The following is a 14,377-nucleotide window of genomic DNA, read 5'->3' as shown; positions in this document are numbered from 1 at the left end:
AGACACCAGCCGCTTATTTCTGGTTGAAGAAACGCGTTTTATTGGGTGCCCACCCAGGGTCCTCTTCCCAAGGCTTTGTGGGTGACCGAATGGATGGAGACGTTAAATAACAGCAAATGCATGGAGACGAGCGCCTGTCCGCCTGCCAGTCTGTGCATACATTCCCAGGGCAGTAGAGGCAGCGCAGCTCAGGCATCAGAGAGAGGTCCGCCCCACCGGCAGCATGGGTCACTTGGGGGGCCGATAGGCAATCTTCCTGCTCTTTAGAACGGACCACCTGTGCCGCTTCAGGTAGTAGATGAGGGGCAACAGCATACCCATAATCAGCATCATCTGGGGGGGGAGGGAGACAGTCGAGGGGGGGCATAAGGTCACTTTTCTACAGAAAGATTTCAGGAAATGAATCACTGGAGTTCCCACCCCTGGCATTCCTAGGAGAGCAGCACACAGGCAGAAGGGGGCCGTTTCAGCAGGCCTGTTTGCGTGTTCCCAGACCTCCCACCGGCTCGCTCTCTGGGGGCAGCCAAGCTCCTGCCGCCTGGAGGGCTCCCTGCCCCACGGGGAGAGGCAGACCCACCTTCAGGCCCATCCGCTTGCGGTGGTCGTGCTCCGGCTCCGCCGCCCACCGCAAGAAGGTGCAGACGTCCTTGGCAACCTGCGACATTGTGGCCGGGGTGCCTGCACAGGAGAGGGCAGAGGTTTCAGTCCTTTATTTTTATTCTGCTGTGGGGCTCCACAACCGGCCCAAGGGAAGTCCTGCCCGGCCCCACTCACCATCCTCATACTCCAGGATCTCGTTGTAGATCGGGGGTGCCATGCCAATCGCCTCCCCAGGGAAGAAGGGGTTGTAATGAAGCCCCTCTCGCAAGCTCACACCGCCGGGTGGATCACAGTAGCCAGTGAGGAGGGAAAACACGTAGTCCTCACCACCGTGCCTGGAACAGAAGGGCAAGGGAGGCTCAAAACCACCAAAGGCGACTCTGCTCCTCCACCGGGAATAGCACAAAACCATGCCAACGTGCCAGAGGCCACCCGCCTTAGTCCAGCCCTGGTTTGGGCAGCGTTACCTGGCATTGACGATGTAGCTGAGGTCGGGGGGCAACGCCCCGTTGTTTGCAGCTCGCGCTGCTTCGGGATTTGGGTAGGGCTTGGGAAAGTAATCCGAGAGCTTTCCAGGCCGCGTGAACATCTCGCCATCCTCATTGGGTCCATCCAGCACCTCAGCCTAATGCGGGACATGCCAGACTTGAGTGCCATAGTCCCAAGCCGCCCCAGGGAGCCAGGCTTCCCCCCACTCCCCCCCCCACTTTGGTCTCACCCACCCGCCCTCCAATACCGCCGACCAAGCCATCCATAATACCAGCCAGCGCAGGAGAGCCCCTGAGTCAGGACCAGCTGTGCAAGGGGCTCCGGGCCATAGCTTTGCCAGCCACAGCAACCCCAGCCCCCGCCCCACTTCCCTGTGCCCCCCCCCCCCACTCAAAGCCTACCTCTTCAGCCAGGGCCTTGGCTTCCGCTTCAGTGTGGCTGACACCAACAAGGTTGCGAAAGGCCAGGTACTCCATGCTGTGGCAAGCGGAACACACCTGCTTGTACACCTGGTAGCCGCGCCGGACGCTGGAGACAAGCCAAAGAAGGTTCTGGTGTGTTTCTAGCCCCCCTTCCAGTTATAACCCTCCTGTGACAGCTTACAACTAATAGGATATATCAAACAATATCTTAAAAATGAAAGGAAAACCAAACTAAGTCAAACAATTAAAGATAGCAGCAGCCAATAGGGAGGATGAATGCAGGCAAGAGTTTTCCTTCCTTCTTGGAGAATTGGGGTGGTGGATAGAACACTCTGGGGCAGGGGTCAGCAACCTAAGGCCCATGGGCTGGAAGCAGCCCGCGGAGGTCGTTTGACCGACCCACGAGCCACCCCTGAATCGAGCTGCCTGCTATCACGCTGTGCTAAACCGGCACGGCACAGCGATTCACTTCCATGGCGCCAAAAATCGCATCTGCGCAAACGCAGACGCTGAAAATCACGGGTGCGCGATTCAGCCCACAGAGGGATCTCCGTGGGACTGATCCGGCCCAGCCAAGATAAACCTTCCTGGCTCTGGGGCAACTCCCCCAGCAGGCAGGCAGGAAGCATCTTCTGGGAGCAAAGGCAATGGCACCTATGCAAGGGAATGGGAGTGTTTCACCCACTGCTGAAAAAAGGGTACAGTCAGTGCCCGGGTTGGTGAAGGAAGGAGAGCACAAAGCAAGGCAGGGCATGACTGTGTGGACTTGAGGAGAGAGACAACGGGGTCACAGTGACAGGGAATAAAGCAGCCTTTGCCTCCTGCTTGGGGAGAGGGTGGGAGACCCAGCAGGGAAGTGGCTCCAGCATCCTCACTGAGGTACCACTGTACAGGCCTTGGTGGTCAAGGAAGGCCAAGGAGGTGGCAGGTCCTGGCAAGTGCCAGCTGCTGGAAGGGTGCTGACAGAGAGGAGCTTCAGTTCTGATCTGTACATCTCTTGGGCTGGGAAGAGGAAGCAGAGCGTGGGGGAGGGGGGAGGGGGAGGGGAGGAGTTTGTGCTTGGTGTGAGTCATCCGACTGAGAAACCAAGACAGGGACGCGGGCACAGGGCAGCCACTGGCACAGCCAACACCACACACCTCCAATGGCTCCCTAGCAGGCTGCAAAGGGGAAGGGGTGCCCCAGTTCCCATAAATCTCCCCCCCCCCCGCTGCTCTGCCTCCCTCACCACCTCTGCCCCGTCCGCACCTGCTGTGATCCAGGGACGACAGCATGCCGTGGTGACTCCAAGGGAAATTGGGTGGGTGCAGCTCCAGCTCGCCAGCATTCACTGCGGTGTGGAGGGCCAGGGCCAGGCCTGCTCCGCCTGCCGTCAGCACCCCCAGCGTGGTCAGCGCCACCTTCTTGCCTCGGGAGAGACCTGCCAAGGAGGTCAGGTTGGCCTGGGGGGAAAGGACAACAGAGTGAACTCGTGGGCAGACCCTGGCTGGAGAGAAGTCACGGCGACAACAGGAGGGGCTTCACCGAGGCCTTACAATAGCAAGACTTAGGCTCCTGTCGAGGACTTTTGCCTGGTATTGTTCTGTGAACCACCCTGAGACCTCCAGGTATAGGGCAGTACAGTCATACCTTGGGTTAAATATGCCTCAGGTTGAGCATTTTCAGGTTACGCACTCCAGCAACCGGGAAGTAACCAAACGTGTTACTTCTGGGTTTCACTGCTCACACATGCGCAGACGCTCAAAATGACATCACGCCCATGCGCGGAAGTGGCGAATCGCGACCTGCGCAAACGCGGGTTGCATTTTGCGAATGGGGCTCTGGAACGTATACAAATTCTAATAATAATAATAATTCAATCATACCTTGGAAGTTGAATGGAATCGGTTCCGGAAGTCTGTTCAACTTTCAAAATGTTTGGAAACCAGAGTGCGGCTTCTGATTGGCTGCAATCAGAAGCCACAGAAGCCGCGCCAGATGTTCAGCTTCCAAAAATCATTTGAAAACTGGAACATCCACTTCTGGTTTTCAATCGTTCGGGAGTCAAAACATATGAGTTCCAAGGCGTTCAGCAACCAAGGTATGACTGTAATCATAATAGTAATAGTAGTAGTAGTAATAATAATAATAATAATAATAATAAAGCAGCCTCCCAAACACCACATCAGACGATCCATTCATCTAATCTCATCTATACTGTGAGGGGGGGAAATTGTTAATCAGAGTCTAAACTACCTAAATGAATGAATGAATGAACTAGCAGTATCTCTCCAACCTCTGCTCCTTTTAGCTGGGAGATACTGGGGGACCAGAAATTGGGGCTTTCTGCATGGAAAGCAGGCAATCCTCTACAAGCCAAGAACATCCCTTGTGGGGGTGGAGGAAAGGGGACATGAAAGGCAGCCTGAAAACGTTATTACCGTACGGTTTTACACTTCTACGTTATTGTAAACTGTTGTAATATATTTCTATGATACAGCACTATATAATTTTATAAGTAAAATAGATAAGACTACAGGATGAGCAACGCTACAACCATTAGGAGATGCCTCAATGTTCGTGGGGAGGGGGTCCCTTGCCAAAGTTATTGTGCTGCATCCGGCATGCGCAGAGGGATCCTTGAGCAGAGACCGCGAACAAGAGCAGCAAGCAAACCCCAAACACACCATCTAGGCTTTGCGGCCAGAACCAACGCAAAACCCAGAGGTGACAATAAGCTGCGGATCGACCTCTAGTCCTGCAGCCTCTGCAGATGCCCCAAATTGCACTTCAGGTGCTCCCGACAAGAATCCCAGAGCAGCTTCCACTCCCTACGGCCCTCGGGACCCAGCAGACCAGAGACCCGGACCCCCTTCTTGCCCTGCTTTGCGTGGTCCCCGTCCCCACGCCTGGCTGCCCAGCTCCCTCCGTCTGCCACTCTCCAGGCGCATCCTGAGGGTTAGAGTCGCATCCTGAGCAGGGCCGGATGTTGGTTTCTGGACCTAATAGGTATCTCAAGCCATTTGCACATGCGGAATGTAGGCACCCTATAGAAGACATGAGCAGGCTGGCAGGCGGGGCCGTGACTTACATCACAGGAGCTTACACAACACAAAGCACTGCTGCTGGGGGCAGGTTTCATTTTATGTGCTTTTACTCTTAAATTTTGGAAATGCACATCCAGTTTTTCCCCTTTAAACTTTTGGGGGGGACCCTAAGCTAGAGCTTGTTCAGCTTCTACGTCAATCCGGCCTGATCCCGAGAAGCAGGCTCCCCCCCCCCCCGCCGCCTCAGCGCGACCTGCGGAACTCCCCGCCACGGGAAGGAGGGCGGCTCTTCCCCGCCCGCCGCCCGGGACGCCTCTGCCGGACCCCCAGGCCCCCCGGGCGAGGGGCGTCGGGTGACCCCTGGGGGGACGCGGTGACCTTGGGGCGCCCCCGTCGGGGCGGGGCGGGGCCTGGGGGCGGCGGGGCGGGGCGGGGCGGCTCTTACCCGCGGGCGGGGCCCCCCGGGCAGGGGAGGCAGCAGGAGGCCCCCCCGGGATCGCGCCAGGCTCCGCGCCGCCGCCGCCGCCGCCGCCGCCATCTTGCCGAGGAGCCGGCCAGCCCAGCCGCCCACAAGGCACCGCGCGGCGGAAGGCGGTCGGGCGTCACTTCCGGAGGGGCGGGGCTTCCCGGTCGGAGGCGGAGACAGGACTCAGAAGGGACCCTCCGGGGGCATCTAGTCCAGCCCCGGCCAAAGCCCCGGGAGAGGTGGGCGCCCAGGCTCTGCTCGAAGGCGTCCCCGCCGCCGCCAGGCAGAAAGCCCTTCTGGGTGTTGAGGCGGCATCTCCTTCCTTGCCACCTGCAGCCCCGGGTTCGAGTCCGGCTCTTCTCGGCTCCTCTTTCCCAGCTCCTTCCTCGCCTGGGTCGCCCTCGGAGCTGCGTGTTGGGAGAGCCAGAGCATCCTCCCCGCCCGGCAGAGCTCAGCTGCGGAACTCCCTGCCACGCGAGGAAGAAGACCAGGCAAATTCATGGCGGAGGGGGAGGCTATGGGTGGCTCTCTGGGATGCAGTCATGCTGAGTGCTGCTCTGGCGGCTTTTGCCTCGGGGCCCCGGGGAGGCTGGACTCGAGGGGCCCCGTGGCCTGATCCCGCCGGGGCTCTTCTTCCTCGCTTCCCATGCCAGGCTTTTCTAGTGTTCCCGGAAGTTTAAGCTGCGTGTCACTCTTCATATCTGTAGCTCTACGGGGAGGGCGAAAGAATCCCCATAGAGCTATAAATACAGAAGAGGTCCTTCTCCTCCTGCGGTTGGGACGCTTCCGCGTTGAGACGGAGAGGCGCCGCTGAGCCTTTTCCTCAGCTGGAAGCGGGAGGGGGGCCGCCCAACGACAGCCCGGCAGTGCTGCCCGCTTGGAGTCTCGCCCGGCTCCCCTTGGCGAGGCTTCTCGGCCTCCAGCGGGAAATGCCAGTCGGGAGGAGCCGCTCTAGAGTGTCACCTCGTTGCGCTTTCTATGTCCCCTCTAGGAACGGCGTGCTCCGTCGCTTTAACTCCTTAATGACCCTCGTAGGGGTGGGCCCATCACCTGGCAAATAGAAGGGGAAGAAATGGAGGCAGGGAGAGATTTGACTTTCTGGGGCTCCATGATCACTGCGGATGGTGACAGCAGTCACGGAATTAAAAGACGCCTGCTTCTTGGGAGAAAAGCAATGACAAACGTAAACAGCATCTTAAAAAGCAGAGACATCACCTTGCCAACAAAGGTCCGTGTAGTAAAAGCCATGGTTTTCCCAGTAGTGATGTATGGAAGTGAAAGCTGGACCATAAAGAAGGCTGATCGCCGAAGAATTGATGCTTTTGAATTATGGTTCTGGAGGAGACTCAAGAGTCCCATGGACTGCAAGAAGATCAAACCTCTCCATTCTGAAGGAAATCAGCCCTGAGTGCTCACTGGAAGGACAGATCCTGAAGCTGAGGCTCCAAGACTTTGGCCACCTCAGGAGAAGAGAAGACTCCCTGTAAAAGACCCTGATGTTGGGAAAGATGGAGGGCACAAGGAGAAGGGGACAACAGAGGACGAGATGGTGGGACATTGTTCTCAAAGCTACCAGCATGAGTTTGACCAAACTGCGGGAGGCAGTGGAAGACAGGAGTGCCTGGCGTGCTCTGGTCCAGGGGGTCACGAAGAGGCGGACACGACTAAACGACTAAACAACAACAAGGGGTGGAAAAGGAGCCCAGCCAGCTGCCTGCTAGACCCAGCTGCCCATCCACCTCAGTACTGCCGACACTGACCGGCAGCAATGGCTCGCCAGGGCTTCAGGTGGGAGCCTCTCACCTTCCCCAGCGCCTCCTTTTGTTGTACCTGAAAAGGGAGTCAGTATGTGCTGCTTCTAAGCCTTGCCTTGCAGCCCCAACCCTCTGCTCCCTCAGCTCAGGCTGGCAGAGGCACAGGGAGAAATCTGCCCAGGAGCAGCTGAGGCTCTTGCCCAAGGGACCTTAGGCTGAAGGGCAGCTGCACATTCCTGGCCCAATTCAAAGTGTGTAGTGGCTTCCTGTCTGTGAAATGCTCTTCCCCCAGGGAGCTTCGCCTGACACCTTCATTAAATGCCTTTAGATGCTAGGTAAAAATGTTCTTCCACTAGGCCTTGGGCTGCATAACGTCTGATACCCTTTTAAATGTGTGTGTGTGGGGTGTCTTGGTTTGTTTTGTTCTTTTTTTATAGAGTGAGAGAATCTTGTATTTTTCTGTTGTGAACCACCCTGAAATCTATGGATGAAGAGCAGTATACAACTTTAATTAATAAATAATAAAATAAAAATAAAAATCTCTAAGCTGTGTACAACATAAAACCAACCAGTATCGTTAGAACAAAACCCAGTAGCATTACAACAAAAAGACAACATGAAACCAGTGAAACTGCAGCAGTATAAAGGCATGCCCTGTCATCTGGAGCTGATGGGAGTTGCAGTCCAGCCACATCTGCAGGGCCAAAGATGTGCCCCACCCCCGTTATAACGGGACCAGCTGCTGCTTTGCTTTACTCTTTTAATACATCTTAAGTTCAAGGTTATGGTTGATATTCTGAATTGTTAGCAGACGCCCCAAGAGCTGTGTTTCTGGTGAGGAGTCAGGATGAAAATAAGTGCAAGCACTGTATCAAAACCTTTTGTCTTTATTTTTATTTAAAGATTGTACACAGCCACTCCCCCCCCCCCAGTATCATCTTGCATTGCTAACATCAGAGGGGGTTGTTGGCCCCACGTGGTCCACGTGCAAGCTGAAGCCACCGAGAAAAGGACCAGCCACACCCCAGGCTGGCCCCCTGCCCCTGAGAGTCACACTCATGACTTAAAGCAGGGCCACCACAAAAGAACCAGGATCCAGTTACCCCAGCTCAAGCTCCCCCTCTCCTGCAAGCTCTGAGCAGCTGCCCAGCCTGCCCCACACCCACACCCAGAACTATGAACCGTGGCTGCAGCTGCCGCAGACGTCAAATCCCACAAGACCAGGATACTCCCCAAGCAGGCATCCCCTACAGCGTTCCAGCTGATGGCTTCAGGAGGCCTCACGCCTCTGCCCCAGAGTTTCACATTTCTGAAATCACAGTGGCACCCAGCAGGATGGAAGGGAAGTCTCCCCTGGCTGCCCAAGGGAAGTCCAAAGTGGATTGGGGCAGGCCAATTCAAGCACAGAGGCAGCGTCAGGGGGCTACTTCCAGAAAAGCACATTCCAGAGTAGAAGCCAGCAGGGGTAGACAAAGATGGCGATGAATGGGAAGACGATGGAGCCGTAGAGGTGGTGGTCCAACAGCCCTTCAGCAATCGCCTGCAAGAAGCGCTGCCAGCCCTCCAGCAGGGAGATGGGGTACTCAATGAGCTCCTGGTACAGGAAGATGCAGAAGAGAAGTGTGGCCGCTGGCGTGACCAGGACCAGCAGCACAGCGTAGAGGTACCTGGGGAGGAAACGGGGAAAGAAAACTCTGGGCTCCTGCGGGCACACGGGCAGGGGCAGGCCCACTCCCAAAAGGGCAGGATGTATTGTGGGGTTTGTTGTTAAAATTTGCATGCCACCCTTTGTCTGTAGATCACAGGGCAGTTCACAATATAGAAGTACAAGATAAAAACACAGAATACACGATAAAACAAGAAGAAAAACATTTCCAAGTCGCACAGAACAACTTCATCCCTCCCTGCTACTTCAAGATGAAAACCCAGATGTTACATACTCAATTCCTAGATTTTGCACTGCCATGATGGATATTCGTCAAAGGGTGGTTTGTGCCACAAACTAGACCCCAAATGCAAGACCTGTGCTCCTTCACGCTCCCTCTCTTATAGTCACTTTTAACCGTTTGTCCTTGTTTCTATCTTTTTAAGTTATGTATGATATCACTTTTTAACTACTAGTTTTTATCCCTTACCTGATTTAAGTCTTACGCATTCTATTTATCAGTATTTTTTATCTTATGCAGGTCTGTGACCAAAATAAAGTTTGATACCAATACTGAGGAACAAAAACAAACTGAGAACCCCCACCTTCCTAAAGCAACCGTTCCTTCTTCAGCCATGGACAGGGTTGAAACACCCACCGCCCTGAAGGACAGGACCAAGGGTCCAGGGCCACAAATTTGAAAAGCTGAGAAGCTTGCCTGGGGGACACACTCCCCACCCCTAAATTCCATAACACCCCCCACAGAAGGATAATGGGGAGGACTCTATTCCTGCAAAGCACCTTTTGGACAAAAGAGTCCTATTTGTATCTCCATTTTGAAACTAAGGCCAAACACATCGTCCTGATGTGGGCAGCTCTGCTTTGCCTGTCCTGAGGAAGCCCGACATACAGAAACAAATTTGGCTCTGTCAAGCGTTTGCCTTCTTGCTTCTTCCTCTGGAGAGGCCCTTGGCTTTCCCCGCAAAGAACTGGCCCAGAAGAGGGGGAACGTGGCCACTTCGTTAGGCCAGGGATGGGGAGGCTGCAAGTGCCCAACTGATGCCGTTAGGCTACAGCTGCCACCTTCCCTGACGTGTTGGCTGCAGCTGAGGGCAGCTGCGAACTCCCAGCAACACTGAAAAGCCTCTGTCTCCCTTTGTAGCTGGAGGACAGAGCTCGGGGGAAGAGTGGCAAGGAGACGCCCCGTCACCTGCCCTGGGCAATTCTGGTGATCCCTGTCCTTTGCAGCCCAGTTCTTGTGGGGTGGGGGCAGAGAGGGAAGCAGGAAGCAGCCCCAGGGCGTACGTACTTGGGCCCCGTGGGCTGGACAAGGGCAGCGACAGGCACCATGGTGACGGCCAGCAGGAAGCCCAGGGAGAAGTTGATGAGGGCGATGCAGCCCAGCTGCATGGCCAGGTAGAGGAGCGAGACCAGCTTCAGCGTCATCCAGCCACGGTCGCTTCCCGAGCCCGTCAGGACCCTGCAGGGCAGAGAGACAGAGCCAGTCTGCAGGCGGCACAAGCACAGCCCCTTGAAAAGAAGAGCAGCAGCAGCCTGGCCCTTGCCCCAGAGAGCGCTGGGCAATCAGGCACCCCTTTAAGCTCTACATGTCTCGCCCTCTCCCTGCTTTGTGCCGGGGCAGGCAAGAGTCGCACCAGGGCCCCCACCTGGCCGGGCCGTCTCCTCCCCTCCCTCCCCGTCACCTGTGCGTGTTGTGGGGCAACGCCAGCCCCGCCACGTAGATGGCAATGACCGTCAGCACCACAGCCTCCGACTCCGAGACGGGGAAGTGCTGCGTGGCCACCTGCTGCCCCAGGATGGGCACGAAGTAGAGGGCGAGCCCCGTGGCGTGGCAGATCAGCAGTGGGGGCACCAGCGTCAGCAGGCTGGGCTTGGGCTCCTGGGTGAGAGAGGAGGGCGGAGGGGTCAGGAGAAGGGCCCTCTCCCTGGATGGGAGGGCCAGGAGTCGCGGCTAAGGCTGGTGGGGGTTTCGGGGGGGGCAAAAACAACCCCACCCTTTCCCCAAAGAAGAGTTCATTGTGCATTTGGGGATCTCTGCTGGAACAAGTGCAGCTACTGCACCGAAAAGCAGGACCACTTTGACCCCCCACAGCATGCCTGGCCCAGGGCAGAAGAGGGGAGGGGGCTGGCAAAGCCTGGCTCTTCAGGACCTGCAGACTCAGGAGGATCTTCAAGCGCATTTTAGTCTCAAGGTGTCCAGGGAGCATCACATTTCCAAGCCGTTCTCTTCCTCAACCAGCCATGTCTTTTTGGGGTGCTCTCTCTTTGTTGGCCATGCCATGTAGGGGTGCAGATATCCAGAGTGTGGGGGTCAGGTGGGATTGCTATGAGGAATGATGAAATATGGAGCAAGCCATTGTGACAGCAATGAAAGCATTGCATTGACTGGGTTCGATTCATTGACAATAGTTTCTGATCGAATCCCACAAGTCTCTGCACCTCTGCCATTTGCTTTCTCTACGCCTGACAGGCACGTATAAGCATTCTGAAACACAGACCAGCTGCATCAGGCATCCTGGGTCATCAAGATAGAAGGTAGCTTTGATGTAGATCTTAAGGGCCAGGAAGAGAGTTCACAAGGAGATGGCAAATACTGCCATCCTACCTCTCCTGTGTACTCCTGTTTATGACCTCCGGGGTTTTGCTGAATGCATTCCTCCTTTTATTCCTATTTTATTTACTCTGGACTACTATGCATGCTCAAGTAGGAGATAGTTTCTTTGTAGTTAAAAGAATTTCTTCTGATCTGACTTTGTCCCACGTGGTTTTTTTTTAAATGCTCAGAGGAAATCTGATTGGTTCTTACGAACACTGTGTAAAAAGTTCTTTTGTGAATAAAACGACCTGGGCCGAGGAGTGGAAAGGAATTATTATTGTACGCACCCCTCCCAGCCTCGTGTGTATCTTATTAATCAAAGTCCAATCCTTCCTTTACTTTGGAAACACTACAATGCCATGCGCTGGAAGCAGTCAGTGTGAGAGGACTGACCATTCCAGGAGCAGACAAGAAGCACCCATGTTTTTTTCAGGGGGGGTGCAGGATTGCAGGAATGGGCTGTGCAGGGCTCCAGGGTGACTTCAAGAGGCGAGCAATGCCCATGCAGGTCCTTTCCCACCACTGACTCCCTTCTCCGCCCCCTCCCCAGGGACCCCGACACTCCCCGCCACATCATCTCACCTCCAGAGCAACAGGACTAGGACCTTGGTCTCCGTCGCAGAGCCGGTCATCTGGGTCCACGTCGTAGCGGCTCAGCTTCATCCACAGGTCCAGGGCGTGAAGAGGAAGGAGGAGTCAAGGGAAAGGCAGGACCTCAGAGGACGCGATGAGCCAAGCCAGGAACTCCCCTCACCCAAATCCTAGGGGACACCAACCAGACATCCCCTCCCCAAGTATCCAGAGGAGCACCAAGGGGGGTGGCCTTCCAGGGTCTAGCTAAGGCGATGCCAGGGAACCTAACACCCCTCAACCTCTTGTCGGAACACCTCTGGCATTTGCCAGAGCTCTGCTGAGATGAATGACAAGTGGAGGGAGACGCACAGGGCAGAGTGAGGCTGAGCCTGGCCAGCCAGACACAGGGGGCACCCAAGGGAGGCCTCTCGCCCGCTGATCGGGGCTGCGGCAAACCAGGGCTGCTCCTGAAGGGCTTGGCTGCCAGGCCTATGGGCCGCAGTTGCTGCATGGAAGAGAGGAGTCCAGAGGGACGCAGCCAGTGACAGGAAAAGCTGCGTTTGCTGAAATTCTTCCTTCTGGCACAGGAACAACATTGCACAAGGACGCTGTCCGGCTGAAGGGTAGGGCTGGCAGCCTGGCACCACTGAAGTCTGCTCAGGCCACCTTCCCAACAGGGGATGCCCCAGGCCTATCAGCTTCTGTTCTTCCACGCAGCTGGTCAGGGCAGAAGCTCCAGAGCCTGTCCCGTCCTCTGGCTCCCAAGAGGTACAGAAAAAGCCACCCTCAGGCCAGAGGACCCTCGAGTTGGGCTCCCAAGCGCCTCCCTGCAAGGCCCCAACGCTTGGTGGTCAGAGGGAGCCTCTCCTGAGACCATCAGTCCGTCTGCTTCCTGGGGAGTCCTCCACTATGTGGCCCCACAGCTGGGCTCCTCAAGTGGGAGTTTCTCCTCTGACCCTCCCTGGATCCCAACTCAGAAGCAGCAAGAGACAGAAACTCCCCCAGCCCCCCTCCCTGCTCCCCACACAGAGGAGGAGGATATCTTGAGGACCAGGATGAGGATAAGGAACCCAAAGGCCGGCATGTAGAGCCCGATGGAGACGAAGCGGGAGAGAGACGGGAGCAGGTAGAAGAAGTACGACTGGTGGAGGCGCTCCAGCAGGTTGTTCAGCTTCCGGAACATTCCCTCCAGGGTCCTGGGGAAGGCAAGCGACGGGGTGAGAGGCAGAATTCCTGGCTTTGAAAGAGGATGGGACCAATTCACGGAGGAGGAGAGGGCTATGGATGGCCGCTGGCCAGGACGGCTCGGCTCTGCATCCGCAATCAGAGGTGGCAGGGCTTCTGAGAACCAGTTGCCGGAAAGCACAGGAAGGGAGAGAGCAGCTCCCGGGTTCGAATCCTGCTTGTGGCCTTCTTCCCCTTGGGGTATCTGGTTGGCCCCTGGGAGAACAGGAGGCTGGACTAGAGGGGCTCTTCTTTGGCCTGAACCAACATCCAGGCGCCACTTCTGCTCTCATGGAACCTCCAAGCCCAGAGGCAGTCTACAGGGGATTCCTAGGTTTTCAGGGGCATTCTGCCACTGGGGGAGCAGGATGCCAGACTAGAGGGGCTCTTCTTTGGCCTGATCCAGTACCCATGCTCTTCTGATGTTCGCCTCCCCCTCCTGAGGCCAGTGTGGGCGTATCCCAACCCTTCTCAGCTTCCACACAGGCCAAAGTCTGCTCCCCAAACAGGGTCCTTCGCACCCACGCCCTGCCAAGGCCGCCTACTCACGTGCCAACCATGCCCATGTCAAACTTGTACTGGCGGAAGCTGTTGATGCCGCGCAGGGTGATGGCCTCGATGTGGTAGCGCAGGAAGAGCCCGTGGTCCCCCTGCGGCCGGCCGGAGCCCTGCTTGAGCACCATCAGAAGCATCGTCTGCAGAGAGTGGACGAAGGCCGGCAGGGAGTCCCAGTCGGTCCGCTGCAGCTGGAGGGGAGCGGAGAGGGGACTCAGGACAACTGGCCCAAAGCAGCTCCCTGCCCTCACAGCCCAGGAGCTGAGAAACCCACCCCACGGACAGGACAGGGAAAGAGGCAAGGCCGGAGCCTCCCCTCCAGCCTCGGGGGCTCTGGGCAGGGCCCAAATGGCCTCCCCCTCCAGCAGCCCCCCAGGGCCCCCCTCCCCACCTACCTTGCCCTGAATGGTGCAGAGCAGCCCGTTCTTCTGGCAGAAGGAGTAAAAGAGGTTGACGAGGTCCAGGTTGGGCAGCTGCCCGTTCAGCCCCTCCACGGCCACATCAAAGCTGGTGATGACGTCGCTGCTCAGCTCCAGGGAAATGGCGGCCTGGATGGCTCCTGCCCGACCCAACATCCCTGACGAGTGCACCTCTGCGGGGGGAGAGAAAGGATGGCCCCAGGTTGCTAAAAGAAAAGCCAATGAGGGTGATGGCCGCTCGCATCACAGGGCTTGGGGCGCTGCCCTTCATTCCCAGAGGACGGGAGCCAGTCGTTCTGCGACAGGGCAGGGCAGAAGCCCGGGGGGGGGGCGGCGTTGGGAGATGAGCCTTTCTGGCTGGATAACAGGACCCTGGAAGAGCTGGCTGGGTGAAGGGACGTTGGGGGTCTGGGCCAAGCCTAGGGGATGCAGGCAGAGGAGACAGCGAAAGAACTGGCAGGGAGACACATGGGGGCCGCTCTGGAGAAACAAGAGGAGGGAGGAAGCAACTTCCCTCCCCCCCAGCAGCTCCAAGGCAGACTCCCCCAGGGCGGCTGTGCAAATCCCCCAGGCAGCGCCCTCTCACC

General features: G+C 56.8%; 2 protein-coding genes across 2 annotated transcripts in view; both read right to left on the bottom strand.

The window, feature by feature from the left end:
* Positions 1–13: 13 nt before the first annotated feature.
* Positions 14–5,131, bottom strand: CYC1 (cytochrome c1). Its single transcript, XM_081013149.1, has 7 exons — positions 4,983–5,131; positions 2,760–2,953; positions 1,491–1,617; positions 1,068–1,225; positions 775–935; positions 578–678; positions 14–333 (listed from the first exon to the last, which is right to left on the bottom strand). Exons 1-7 carry the CDS (start codon positions 5,073–5,075, stop codon positions 229–231), a joined length of 939 nt encoding a protein of 312 aa, XP_080869275.1. The 5' UTR covers positions 5,076–5,131; the 3' UTR covers positions 14–228.
* A 2,114-nt stretch (positions 5,132–7,245) lies between these two features.
* The window catches only part of GPAA1 (glycosylphosphatidylinositol anchor attachment 1), an 8,943-nt gene continuing 1,811 nt past the window's right edge, over positions 7,246–14,377 (bottom strand). Inside the window, exons 4-10 of the mRNA XM_081014518.1 lie at positions 13,767–14,027; positions 13,366–13,562; positions 12,635–12,788; positions 11,602–11,697; positions 10,106–10,302; positions 9,712–9,882; positions 7,246–8,424 (exon numbers count right to left, since the gene is read on the bottom strand). Coding sequence (XP_080870644.1) covers positions 8,181–8,424; positions 9,712–9,882; positions 10,106–10,302; positions 11,602–11,697; positions 12,635–12,788; positions 13,366–13,562; positions 13,767–14,027 — 1,320 coding nt within the window. The 3' untranslated portion in view covers positions 7,246–8,180. The remainder of the gene's footprint in view (positions 8,425–9,711; positions 9,883–10,105; positions 10,303–11,601; positions 11,698–12,634; positions 12,789–13,365; positions 13,563–13,766; positions 14,028–14,377) is intronic.

The sequence above is a fragment of the Podarcis pityusensis genome, assembly GCF_964106645.2.
Source record: "Podarcis pityusensis genome assembly, chromosome: 7".
NCBI classification, from domain to species: domain Eukaryota; kingdom Metazoa; phylum Chordata; class Lepidosauria; order Squamata; family Lacertidae; genus Podarcis; species Podarcis pityusensis.
This window is presented reverse-complemented; position numbering and strand designations above follow the sequence as displayed.

What these genes read in the sequence shown, in the direction of transcription:
- CYC1 (XM_081013149.1), bottom strand. Translation starts at nt 5,075, where the DNA reads ATGGCGGCGGCGGCGGCGGCGGCGGCGCGGAGCCTGGCGCGATCCCGG. An exon ending in TCGTCCCTGGATCACAGCAG is followed by an intron (nt 1,618 to 2,759) that starts GTGCGGACGGGG and finishes GCTTGTCTCCAG; the next exon opens with CGTCCGGCGCGGCTACCAGG. An exon ending in GCAAGCGGATGGGCCTGAAG is followed by an intron (nt 334 to 577) that starts GTGGGTCTGCCT and finishes CTCCCCCCCCAG; the next exon opens with ATGATGCTGATTATGGGTAT.